A 13,781-nucleotide genomic window follows, 5' to 3' on the forward strand; every position below is an offset into this window, starting at 1 on the left:
GCCCCCCCCCCCCCCCCGCACGAGTCAAAGTTTAATTTGAACCTTAATTATTGCCCATGACATGAATGAAGTGCAGTAGTAAAACAAATGAGGAAAGGGGGTATGTCCCCCCCCCACGAAAGTCGTAGAGCCACCGGTGCAAGGTAAAGGGGCAGATATAGGTCATGTGGGGTGCCATTAAGAAATCTCCAGTAGACGACACAAGACCTTGGACACCGGCATCGAGAGGTCGTGGTGGGGGCTGCTCTGCAGTTACAACTTTGCTATCACCAAAGGGTGCCATGAGATCTGTGGCTTCCAGCTAAACAGCCAGGAGAGCAGGGGAAAAAAGGCATCCCCACTTCATGGGGTTTTTTTAAGGGCAAGTGTTCTTGAAAGCCTTCCCCGTTTCCAGACAAAGTCCAGAAGACAGCCCACGTCCTGGCCTGGCCTCCTCCACTCACCTCCCGCGTTGTGCTGATGGTAGTTGATGAGTTCAGGGATAGAGTCAAACACGTGCTCTATTGCCAAGAAATACCGCTTGGGGAGGTCGCTTGTCTCTTTGATGTGATAATGCTTTATCACGGGACTGTTTTCATTGCTGAAAAAGAAGAGTCTTTTGTTAGGACAAATGGACTCTAGCAAAAACCCAGGAATCAGTGGAATGGAAGAGGAGAGGGCAGCCTCAGGTTGCTTGGGGATTTTCCTAACTGGTGCCTCACTGGGTTTCTGCAATGTTTGATTGCACATGGAAGTGAAAAAGCTCCATGGAATAGCATGGGTCAATTTGAGTTTTCCCTCTGCCAGGCACGGGACATGCCATGTGTTGTTTAAACATCAGCATCAAAATCTAGCAGCTTGGAAGAGAAGGGTTCGCTATTGTTAAGTGTTATGGCCTGTTACTCCTCTGAGCAGGGAGATCTGCAGTTTGAGAGCAGGAGGAAGAGGCCAGATTTAAAAAGTGAAATAGAAAGGAAATTGGGAGTTCACAAATGACGAGGCACGGAGGAACATTGCCTCTGGATCCAGCTCCCAGGCAAGGCTAATTTTTAGACTCCCCAGTGTGGCAGGATCATGGGGGTGACCTGCAGTCACTTCATAGCCAAAGCCCTGTGGCTGGTCCTTCCCACCCTCTCATTTCCGAGGTAGCATCATCTCTAGAGAGGACAAGGTGCCCATGAACCCTCACCGAGAACGGGCAGCAAACACCACTGGGTATCTTTGTCTTTTCCTGCTGAAATTGTGCTGCCTGGTTATCGAAACCTTTTCACTGGTTTCTAGTCGTGTCTTCCCTCTGATCCATTCACAAGCCTTCAGTCTGAAAAGGCTTACAGATGTGAACAATTTTCTTCATACATGTAGTTTTATCAAGGGCAGAGGGACAATTACATTCATAAGTGCTTGCTAGGTCATGTGCCTATTGGGTTGTATCTACTGTGGGCACATCTACACATGCATTAACGCATTAATGTGTGTGAAAGTTAATGCACATTAAATCTAGTCCAAATGCATTAATGTGCATGAAAGTTAATGCACATTAAATCTAGCCCAAATGCATTAAAGTGCGTGAAAGTTAATGTACATTAAATCTAGTACCTCCATGTATCTTGCTTTGCTTTGCTTTGCACAGGGCAGTTTCCATACCACTTTCAGCCATCAGTAGCAATGCAGGTATTATCCATCCTTTGTTTTCACAAGCATTGCCATTCACCTTCCCTCCTCCCTTTACAACACGTAGCAACAACAGAGGCTGAAACCCCCCATGAGTTAATTGGTGCAGTCAGTCAAGCGATGCAGACACCACCAAGCTCAGTCTTACCTTAATGCTTTGGTGAAAATGGAGACTGTGTACATGCCAGGCTGCCTTGAATCTACCACCATGAAGGCACCTTCCTTACCCTGGAACAGGAGCAAAGGGGAGGTTACAAAGGCGATGGGAGGTGGAACAGGCTGGCGGCATGGCTCTGGTGCCCTGAGCTTTGTCATGGGGGGACAACGGTGTAGGAAGAGAATGGGCAAGCACCCAATTAGTTGTGACTACTGGATACCACTGACACCTCTTTAAACATTTGCTCCAGAATATCCTTTTGGCTGTCAGTCTGCTGCCATTTCCAAATACACCCCGGGTGGACTGGTAGGATAGAATGGGTCCTCTGGCCTCTTAATTAATTAATTTTGTTCTACTGGTTTCCTTTAGAGTTATTTTTCTTATTCATCTGAGTGCTCAAACACATGTGAAATATGTGAAATTACTCTGAAGTGATCAGGGATAATATAAAGCAAACCCTGCTCCATTTTATTTCAGTATTGATCTCTGTTCCTTCATTGATACCAAGGTGATTCCCTCTAGTTGCAGCTTGCCTTGCTTTGTCTCCAGAAGGAGCCCAAACGGGGTGGTGGTTTTGTTCCCTCTTTTGTCTGCAGTGATGAGATTTTTCATTTCTATTTATTCTCTCTTGATTTTAACAACATACAAATATTTAACTCTTTCACCTTCACCTGCTCTCCACCTCCGGATCAGGGCCCTGGGTAATAAACACTCCAGCAAGGGGTCTGTATCTTTACTACGTACATCTCTGGTCCTGACTGTGGATGCCTATGGATGCTACTGAAGTATATATGCAAAGTGAGAGTCCTTTTGGTCAAGGCCGCCCTGAGACACAGAGCATGGCCTTGGGTTACTTTGAACGTCGTTCTTGCCCCTCCTTCTTGCATTACGTGACAGGAAACGCTGGCGAGGCATCGCCCGCAGACCTAGCCACATCTGCTGAAGATGCTGGTGGGGTCACATAGGCTCGGTAGCCACAAGGGCAGAATCGGTACAATCACAGAGTAGGGACCGAGAGGAGAAACCACCTCACTCAGAAGTCTGTGGACGCATCCCGTAGGAGTTTAGAGGAAATTTGGTCCTTTTTAAGAGGTGGCTTTATTTCCATAGACGTGCCCCTGTTCTAAGAAGCAACACCTCAGCCAGACCCACTCGCTTTGCTACTGTTAAAACTGGTGAGAAAAAAGGGCTTGGTTTCTTTGGAAAATGCCGGCGAAAGAGGATTGTGGGGGTTTTTTCCTACTTCCTTGAAATTTCCAGAGGAAAATCCTAACGGCTGAAGCTGCAAAGCCCGGACAAGGTGTTGGCTTTGCTGCCACAATATTTCAGTTTTAGGGGGGCTTCTTTTTCAGCACAGTATTGACATCTTCAGCGGAGGGAAGACAATTAAAAAAAAAAAGCAATGGGGCTTCGTGGGAGGGGGCTCACTCCAGGAACAAGCCTGCAGGCTTGGGGCAGCGGAGGCAGCAGGACCCGTGGCACCCTTTCTAGCAGAGCTCTGCCAAAGCACCTCAATGCAGGCTTTAATCCAGGGCACCACATAAAGCAGAGCTGCCAGACCAGCAAAGTGACGGGTGTTATCCACCAATAAAGGTTTTGTAAAGGTGAGAACCAGCCCCGCAAGCTCTTTTCCACCAGTGGAACCAGCTGCCAGGGGAGAAAACCCAATCCATTAACCAGATGCATTCCCCAGCATCTGCCCTCATCTGCAACCGCTTACAGCAAAACCATCGAAAAACCCTCTTTCCACCCCGCCCTGAATCAATAAAAAGTCACACCATGTTACCTCCTGCCTCAGCAGCGCTTCTGCTTTGTTTCTGTTGATGTTCTTATTGTACCATCTGAAAACACCAGAACAGTGTAGTCAGCACCCCCAGGTTATTATGGTTACAGATAAACCCTGCTCCAGTGGCTTTGGACTGATGATAATTACAGATCGCTATGTTTTGCTCGCAAAACAAACCTCTTTAGAAAGCCAGCAAGTAACTTGAAGGCAGTAGTAAAGAAAATACGTGATGGAACGGGCAATATTCATTCTGGCTGGTATGAAAAAACAAAAGCAGACTGAATACAGACTAGTCTCATGTTGCAGCCAGGCTTGCCAACCCTCCAGGATTGCTCTGGAGTCTCATGGAGGTGGATATAAGTTTCCAGGAGACTGCTGAGAGTCACCCGGGAGAGAAATGACAGAGCATTCTTTAAAATAAATATTAAATGTCGAATCCAAGTTATACAGTAATCCAGTGGGTTTTTAAAATGTATTAGTCATGTGCATTTGCCTGTAAAGTCTAGGCACCATACAGTAGATTAGTCATTCATGTCATTATGTCATGTGATAAAACCTCCCGGCAGAGCTGGCAACCCTAGTTGGAGCAATGGTCTCCAGTTGCAGCAAGGGAAGTTTTAAGTTAGATATTAGGAGAAATTTTCTCATGAGGAGAGTCATGAAGCACTGGAACAGGTTACCCACAGAGGTATCCTTGGAGGTTTTTAAGACAAAGCTTAACCCGGGAGGACCCACATTGGCCATGACAAATTGATGGTCTGTCTACACTAGACTTATCTTCACTTTCAAGATCTTTCATGGCCTATTCCCATCCTCCCTCTCACCTCTCCTCCAGTATTAAGGTTGAAATATCCCAACTTCACCTGGACAAAAATATTTCCAAGGACAAGAATGTCTGTGTTTGACCCTGGTTTTACAAGTCGTAGGACTTGTAGACTCAAGCCATAATGATCACATCATTGGAAGTACAAAGTGCCCAGGAATAATGGCATGGCCAGAACGTGCTGCTTCGTCTTTTGTGGAATGACATCAGGGAAGTTTGATTCCAGTTGCTTGCTACCTAGCACCGTCCTATGCTATGCACAAAACACAGTGGCTCTAAAACACAACTGCCCACAATGCAAATGACTGCACAAAGTCAACCCAGTGTCCTGTCACAGCTTCTGTGCTGACACTCAAAAGACCAAAGAAGTAAATTGAAGCAACTTACTCATATATGTGAAGGTTGTCTGGTGATTTTTCTACCAGGTAACTGCTTGGTACGTAGCCTTCATGCCTGTTAAAAGAAGATGCGGGTGTTAGCACAGGGAAACTGCCCCTATTGCTGTCCGTTGTGTGTCAGATATATGACTCCGCTGCCTGAAAGCCAGTTGCTGTCGCAGCTGTTATAATGGGGTAGCCAGAAAAAATTAATAATCTTAATATGTGCTGGTGGGTATCCTACTCTATTATTCGTTTGGGTGATGGCAGTGGGACAACAGTTGCCCAAGATGCTACTCGAAGCGAGGGAAAGAAGCAGCATCTGAGTCTTGGTCATGATTTACTTAGCACCATTTGGACTAGGAAGAGGAAGCAGGTTGCCGGAAGGGCTGTGGAAAAGGGACCTACCCATTCTTATCCTGAACCATCCACCAGTGCTCCTCCGAGTTGTCAATGATGTAGTACTCTTCGTTGCGCCGTAACGTCAGCTCCTGGGGACTCTGGGCTGTGTAGTCATAGATGGCTATCATTAAAGCTTCCTTGGGGTCCAGCAATAACCTCTACACAAAAGAAAACCCATAACCTGATCAGACACAGAGTAGTTAGCTGCTAACCTCTAACAAGATGGTTCTCAGGCAGCTGTGAAGTGAAAGGTGTAGGAGAACTACACTGGAAAATGATGGGAAATGTCGGTGGAGGATGCTGGGAACAGGAATTTTCCAACCCTTCTGAATAACAGTAACCTCAGTCTATGGGAGAAGATTACAGACTAGTTAACAGTGGGCCTGTGCTTGCTCACCTGTGTCTTGAAAACTAAGTTTGAAGTGCCCTAGTGAAATGGAGACTTAGCAGAGCAACAGGCCTTAAAATAATAGAATTACAGATAATGAGGGTTGAAGGGAGCTCAGGAGGTCCCATCTAGTCCAACCCTCTGCTCCAAGCAGGACCAGCCCCAACTCCATCATCCCAGCCAAGGCTTTGTCTAGCTGGGTCTTAAGAACCTACAAGGATGGAGACTCCACCACTTCTCTGCGTAACCTGTTCCAGTGCTTCCCCACCCTCCTCGTGATAAAGTTTTTCCTAATATCCAACCTCAACGTCCCTTGCTGCAACTTTAGACCATTGCTGTATGACAAAGCTGATGAGCCCACCTACTTCCCAGAGGTGCCGCTTATTTGCAGCTTAAGAAGACATGTGAGAGAGCAAGAGAAGACTCCCCAAAGGATCAAAGGCACAGGTATCTCAGGGAACCACATCATCCACTGGAGAGTCTTAAAAGGGACGTTTTCACCAGCGCAACCTCATCGGATGCTCAGGTGTGACCTGCCATGCTGCACTCACCCAGTTGTCTTCAGGAGTAGGAGGGAGAGGCTTCTTGGAAGCTGAAATGAAATCAAGAAAATGAAGTTGAAACAGAAGTGGATCAAACTAGACGTGCAGGGAGACATGGCTCTAAGGGAAAAAGAAGACAGCATAAACCATGCAAAACAAGTAACAGTTCCTTTTGCTTCTAGATCAGTAAGTTGGAAACAAAACCCTCACATTTATGGAGCACCCGTCAACCATAAGACCTGGGCATGCCTTGCAGATTGTATGGGGAGTTGCACAGATGGTATGGGAGAAAAGCCTTGGGAGGAATGCTTATACACATTTCCCACTAGTAGCAACATACAGACAATTCAGTGGTTGTCTGTAAGCAAATATTGGAAGTGAAGATTAATTTTTCCACTTGAAAGGACAGGGGGAGGATAGGTAAAATAAAACCAGAATGATTGGTTATGCATAGGCATGAAACAGGGGCATCCAGGTTTGTGTGGAGCAAATTACCATTGGTATTTACTGACCAGAATAGATCAGACCCTTGGTTTTACACCTCTTTCATTTTACAGCACTGAACACCACAGTGAGCTCCATGTTGATTCAAAGGGAACTACACCATCTGAAATGGGAGACAGGACGATGAAGCTAAGGAGTATTTGGGAAGGGACAACAGCTGCCTTTACTGGAAGTTTAGCATAATATTCTTTAACGCCACCTTCGAGCTGCATTGAATCTTTTACTCCTGCTTAGCCACTTGAAGAGGTGCAGATGCACCTGATGAAGCCCTTACCGTTCTTAGTTGGGTCGTATATGATGCAGCCAGCTGCCATCTTTTCTGTCTGCTCGCAGCATCTCCATTTCCCATTTATCCAAAAGTTGGGATGATACTTTGGCACCAAGGTGTTGTTGTTCCTGGTTTCTGAAAAGTTTGGGGGACAATTGAGATGTATTTACATTGCAAGACAATTGACAATGCACAGGTGTAAGGTTGGTCACAGCTATATGGAGCCATGTAGAAATCACCCACATTTCGGTGCAAATTATTTCCCCCTCACTCAGAGGGTCTGCCCACTTATGGCAAATGTATTTTGGTGGATCTCTTCCACCAGCTGTGTTAAATGCTTTACTTGCATACATAAAAGAGTATATTCTACCCTTTCTGACAACAAATAACCCTGATTAACGCTACTGAAGGTCTGCATTTGCGCTGAGGAAGAACAGCATCCTAGCAGAGTGCTGGTCTTTTAAAATTTTTAGCACTGAACCGCAGAGGAAGTACTTGTAAAAGAGAAAAAAGCCTGGCATATCATGTAGCAAAGAGTCATAAGAGACCACAAACATATAGCATGTGTCACACCCAGTGGCTCACTATTGTTGGCTCTGTTTTCAGAAGTGACCGTACTAGCTGTATGGATCAAAATTAGCAGTGAATGTTCCACATCAACATGCAATACCAACCCCCGTGAGGGATTAAATCGCCCACGTTTGAAATTTGGGTTCTCTGGACAGCAAACTTGCTCCTACAAAAAACCCCCCACTCTCTATTTCTGCTGACTTGTGTCACCCAGGCCTGTTCGAGTCGCCCCAGTGAAGGTGCAGGTACACCATGTCTAAAGGCAGAGCGATTGGAAGGGCAGCCTCTTGCAAAGTTAATAACCCACCGCAGAGTAAACGCACGAACAGTGCACGTGGTAGCAAGGCCGAGCGTCTCTAGGAGAAATGAAACACTCCACGCTCTGTGCAGAACCTCCCATTACAACTGCCCGTATTGTAACCCAGACACAGGCTCAAGGGAGGCCTGGTGTCATTCATGTTCCCAAACAAAAGCTCCCTTATTGCAAGCACTGTGCTTCATTTCTGTTTGCGGCGCTCGTGCTTTCACTGCAAAATCACAACGATGCTCCGCAAATGTAATCCAAGAGCTGGAGAGGGAAATGAAAGCCACCCAGAAATGTAAGCCCTGGTAAAGATGATCCTTTAGGAAGGTTGTTATACAAACAAAGACTCTCTTAACTGAGGATGAAAAATCAAGAACTGCTTTGTATTAAAAGAATTAGGCAAGTAAAAAAAGTCTTGAGCAAATAGAGACTAAGGATGAAGGAGGCAGTGATCCCAGGGGAGTGGGCCACATTTTCCAAGGGCCACTGAAAATTTACCCACAAAATTTGCAAACACATTTGACCTTGTAGCCTCCTATACAACCACCCCATTGTATGCTCAATGTAAGGCATTCGGCTCCCTTTGACTCCTGTGATTTCCTTCTCTTCTACGGCAAGTGAGAAAGGAGGTTTGGAGCAAGTGATCTCAGTGATCGGGTTACCTTCTTTCAGAGTAAAGACCCATCTCTGGCGGCTCTCTCTGTCCGGGGCAAACACGTACAGCAGGTAGTTGTCATGAACAATCTGGAGGAGGACCAGAGAAACAAGCCAGTGACTAGGAACAGTTCTTAGTAACTAAGAGCAGCTTTGATCCCTTAGCAAACTCAAGGCCACTTAATATACCCTAAAGAATGATAGATTAATATAGAGCGCTCCACTTGTAAGCTTAGTGGGTAAATGCATACTTACTTCACTTAACTGGATAACACGAGGCCACTTCCAACTAGTTACTTATTGCTTACCTGTGCATGAGCTAAGTGCATAAAGCATATCATTGCATAGCATCATTCTACCTCCATGACCAATTTCCTTTTCTAATTGTCTGCTGAAACCAATTGGAAGCTACAATTTCAAGGCTTCGAAAGCAGCCCTGAACCGACTGGATCCTGCTAGTTTCACAGCTGAAATTGGAGGCGTAAGACGTCTCCAAAGCCAAGGAAGGAGCTTTAATGAAGTGCAGAAAGCTTAGGGCAGACTTGCCTTGAAGCTAGTGTTGTTACATGGAGTTGGGGCAACAACATTCTCTGGGGCTTTTTGCAGTTTTGAGGAAAACCCCACCAAAATAGCCACGGAAAATTTTCAAGTATTTTGTGAAACGTGGCAGGATTATTAAGTAAATTAGGTGCCAGTGACTTTGAAGCCTTTTTAACCAGTCATGATGCCTTAACATTGCAAGAAACTTGGGGTAAGGAACCCTTTTTTCTAATGGCGCTATTTGTGCTTTAGTCTCCCTGGCAAAGCAGGCAAAAAAGGGGGGACGCTCCAGGCTAGGTCTTTTGACAATGCTGGCAAACAATCCAGGATGGATTAGAAAACAGTTAGGCACTTGCCTTGATATTTGTCTGTTAATTAGATTTACTATTCCCGGGACAGGTTCTTGGATTATTGCAAATATTTATATGCCCCCAGCATTGGGAAGAGAAAAAGTTAATGATAAATAGGGGTCTTGAGGTCGGGCACTTCAAAGGAGCTCAGGGCTGTGCAATTATTAGGCAGGTAGCTGCAACACTCGAAGTGCACTCTGACTATGGACAGAAGTTACACAGAAATTGGTATAAGTGATTGGAAATCGGTTCACATCTATAACACAACAGAAGTTCAGTGCACATAAACCACTTTCAAAACGTCCAAAACCAGTTAAAGGTAAACCTGGATGAATGTAGCATCAGACTGAACTGATTTAGATTAATTCATAGATTCATAGATTGTCAGGGGCTGGAAGGGACCTTGCAGATCATCGCGTCTAGGCCCCCACTCTAGGCAGGAAGACAACTGGGGTCAAGTGACTCTAGGGAGGTGACCGTCCAGTCTCCTCTCGAAAACCTCCAGGGTAGGTTAAATCGGTTTATTGAACTTCTGTTCCAGATCCCCTCCAGATTCAAGTTCACTCACAGTCCCCCAGCATCCCAGGATGCTTTTCATCTCCCCTGCAAGCCCCCCCAGCTTCTGGCCTGGGCCACTGCAGGCATGTGGCTGCATTTCAAGGATCAAAAGTGAATGTCTGGGCACTTGCTTATCAGTTCAATCTACACAGCTTAGACTAACCTGCAGAAATTGACTTGATTCAGCCTTGGGCTTTTTGACTGTCTGTACTTAGCCAAGAAGAGCTCGTAGTCCCAGTTTAAAACTGAGAGGGCCCGCAGCTCAAGGCTGAGCTCTGCTCAACCATTTATTTTCAGCCAAGTTTTTTGCTGCCAGGAAAACAACACTGAAATCAATGGAGATGTGGCTATTTCCATTAGCAGAGAATTTAGCTTATATGACTTATACGACTAAGAATATCTGTATGAAAACAGCATCTCTGCCTCATCACAGGGCACGATTTCTGCAGCTTGTCGTCGCATGAAATCCTAGAGCCAAATTCTGGCCTCTCTTGTGCCAGGGAAATCCAGAGTGACCCCATGGAAATGAATGGGCTTACACAAGATTGGCTCCAACGTCAGAGAAGAGAATCTGGCTCTGGGATTTAGATGGGAAATAAGCTGCTACAGCAGACGAGCTGCTGAGAGACAAAGACTTTATGCTCATCGAAACTGCACTACTAATGAACAAATGTGGGAAGAGAAACACAGCTCAGTCATGGCAGTGACACAAATGGGGGGAATCTTGTAATGTGCCGTCATGACTGCCGTCATGACTGAGAGGGTCTTTCTTCTTTCCAGGATTTCCTTCTAAATGAGACCAGGGGCCCTCCTAAAATTATTGATGTGCTTCTGTAAATGTTGTGCATGCTCTGTATGTCTTTTTCAATGTTTCTCTCTCGACTCGAGGATTTCAGTCTGACTTCCAAGATCGTGGGCTCTTTGGAAGTTTTCCCTCCATCGTTTTTAAAGAGAGATTTCTGTGAGATATCAGTGGTCCTTAAACAACATCTCCCCAACTGAGAGTGTTGTAAGACTTCACGTGGAGTCTGCTGATCCCTTTCTCCCAAAACTTTTTAGCGCTTTGCTGCAATTCTGCAGAAAGCTTGAATCAACCCTTTTGCAAGCGTCATATCAACCAGCAATGCCCTTTCTTACAAGAAACAGAAACAAGGGAGGAATGTTTCCTGCTTGCTCTGAGCTGCTTGTTGATGTTGCTGATAGGTCTCACCATTTCTCTTGACATACGAAGTCGCTTCGCAAAGCCTGCAGCAAGCAAGCAATGAATCAGCTTGCAAAAGCCTCCCTGCACGTTGCTACCTTACAGGGAGCCACATGAAGAAGCAAAACCATCAGTGGTTCCACACCAGAGCTGCAGCAGAAGGGAGCAGCCTATTTATTTTTAATAACCCCTTACAAAGCACCGTGTGACTGTGTCTCCCGGGGCAGAATTCAGACTCGCCACCCTGCTGTGTCATGATATCGCATAAAAAGTGTGGGCAATTTCTTTGCCAAGAGAATCCATCTGGCTTCTTCTGCTTTTTCTTCTTTTTCAAGCAATATTGCGACGTGCAAGAAGCCAGATCTGAGGGTTTATTCCTTTATTAACTACTGTTGTATCCAAGGAAACTAGGTTCATTCTTGGCCACGCTCCATTAAAGCAAAGAGATTGGTGTGCCGGTGGTTGGCCCTAGGTTTCATTTGCATGTGTCAGTCTCTAGCTGGCACCGAGCCTTTGTTAAGAGCTGCCCACTGAATGCCATTTCACTGCTCCTGGAAAATATCTGAGCACAGCTGCGTCACTCCAGTCCCCTGGCAGCCTTGTTGCTGACTAATTAACCGCAAGCAGGATGACATCGTTCTGGTACAGTGCTCTCGTAACAGCGTGCGCTTACATCGGTGCCTCTCCTCCAACAGTCGCAACACAGGGAGCTTGCTGGATGTGAGGGCAACTCAGCATTTCACGGGTATCTTGTTTTTTTGGGGGGCACTGATGTCACCATTGGGTTCTCATGAGAACTGCAGATGCTCAGACCCTAAGGTTGGGCACACCGCAGCGAACCGAAAGGGAGTAGGGAACGTGCGGTAACTGTGCGTCTGTCCACTCCTACCCCACAGCGCATGAAAGATAAGCAGGGGCGACACCAAAGTGCCCTTCGCTCACTGCCTGGACTGTGATCCTTTGGCCCAACAAAGCATATTGGGCTCAGGACAGGAGCAACTGGATTAAATTCAACAGCCTGTGCAATCCAGGAGGTCACATTACACGATGGTGTCCTCTGGCCATAAACTTTCTGGGGAGTAGACAGAAAGATGCTGCCTCCAATGCTCCAGTTCATTTTAGTCTCAGTCTAATCCCATGTTTTCCACCCATAATTTCCCGGTTATTATATAGCACTGTAGCTAGTTAAGGAGTGCATGTGTTTTGACACAGTGGAAGACAAGGGATGTTGTGACTGGTATCACCATTACAAAGACGTACCTGGAAAGGGTATTTATAGTGGCAGGGGATGATAATGTCGCTTTTCACAATTTCCACACATTTGATTCTGGACAGTTCAATGGACCCCTTCAATGTTCGCTTTTTCTAAAAGACAAAGAAAAGCATTCAGTTAGTGATTTCAGTCAGACTTGCGATCATGGTCAATTGACTAAGACAAGAGCCAGCTGTGAACTTCGTGGGAGATATGTTATTGCCTTTTATCAGCCCTGTCTCCTTGAAAAGCACGTTGTGAATTTAAAAGGCTATGCACTCATCTAGCAACTTGCCATTGTGTTTGCTGTAGACTTGTTCAAACATTTTGGTTAAACATTTCCCCTCCCCTCAACAAAACAAAATGACTTTTTCATCGAATCCAAAATATTTCCACGAAAAAGTTCTGTTTGGTTAAAGTGTTTGGCTTTGACGTTGAAAAAGTATAGACTGAGAAGTGGTCCTAATTTGGGTAAGTGTTTTGGATTTGGTAGGTTAGGTTTATGGGGGTGCAGGTGTAAGATCCAGTATCAGTGATGGTTTTGTCATGAGGTATAGGTATTGTGGGGGTGGTGGAGATATGTTGGCAGGTTTTACATTTCTTGTCATGGCATGGTCTGGATTTACCCAAAGAACCTGGTCTGCTTTCAACCTGGTAAGTATTTGGGGAGGGAATTGCTTTTCAAACACTGAGGGGAGTTCAAGGACAGTGGTTGCTCCACAAGGGAGCGATCCTCAATGCACCAGCTAATTCGATTCCATCTCGGAGGAAAGGCAGCAAAGGGGCACAGCAGCCCCCCTGGCTCTCCAGGGATCTAGCAGACCTCCTGAGGCTAAAAAGAAAGGCCTACAAAGGATGGAGGATGGGATTCATCTCCAAGGAGGATTACTCTGCACTGGTCTGGTCCTGCAGGGAGCAAACCAGGAAACCCAAAGCTGCAACTGAACTCCAACTAGCTTTGAGCATCAAGGATAATAAAAAGTCCTTTTTCAGGTATGTGGGGAGCTGGAGGAAAAGCAAGGGCAACATTGGACCCCTGCTGAACCAGATGGGACAACTGATGCCCAGGAAAAAGCCAACCTATTAAATGGGTACTTTGCATCGGTCTTTCATCAGTCCCATGGGACACCCATGCCCATTACGGGACAGGGCGGTCTGGGTGAGGGAGATCCCCTGCCCTCCATCAGTGCTGACCTCGTGAAGGAACACCTTGAGAAGCTGGAGACCTTCAAGTCAGCCGGCCCTGACAGTCTGCACCCCAGGGCACTGAAGGAGCTGGCAAGCATCATAGCCCAGCCCCTTGCACGGTTCTTCGAGAGCTCCTGGCGCTTTGGTGCGGTGCCCGAAGACTGGAAGAAGGCCAATGTGGTGCCGATCTTCAAGAAAGGGAGGAAGGTGGATCCAGCTAACTATAGGCCCATCAGCCTGACTTCTATCCTGGGAAAGATCTTAGAA

At 46.1% G+C, this 13,781-nt stretch overlaps 1 protein-coding gene across 2 annotated transcripts in view; it reads right to left on the minus strand.

The window, feature by feature from the left end:
• Window positions 1-13,781, minus strand: part of ITK (IL2 inducible T-cell kinase) — a 42,300-nt gene that overhangs the window by 10,728 nt on the left and 17,791 nt on the right. For both annotated transcript variants that reach the window (XM_019506083.1, XM_019506081.1), the window contains exons 2-10: window positions 12,335-12,439; window positions 8,434-8,515; window positions 6,904-7,032; window positions 6,135-6,175; window positions 5,202-5,353; window positions 4,804-4,869; window positions 3,594-3,648; window positions 1,799-1,878; window positions 444-580 (exon numbers count right to left, since the gene is read on the minus strand). In XM_019506083.1, coding sequence (XP_019361628.1) covers window positions 444-580; window positions 1,799-1,878; window positions 3,594-3,648; window positions 4,804-4,869; window positions 5,202-5,353; window positions 6,135-6,175; window positions 6,904-7,032; window positions 8,434-8,515; window positions 12,335-12,439 — 847 coding nt within the window. The remainder of the gene's footprint in view (window positions 1-443; window positions 581-1,798; window positions 1,879-3,593; window positions 3,649-4,803; window positions 4,870-5,201; window positions 5,354-6,134; window positions 6,176-6,903; window positions 7,033-8,433; window positions 8,516-12,334; window positions 12,440-13,781) is intronic.

This window comes from Gavialis gangeticus, unplaced genomic scaffold, assembly GCF_001723915.1.
Source record: "Gavialis gangeticus isolate Ggan-Ray unplaced genomic scaffold, GavGan_comp1, whole genome shotgun sequence".
Taxonomy (NCBI): Eukaryota; Metazoa; Chordata; order Crocodylia; family Gavialidae; genus Gavialis; species Gavialis gangeticus.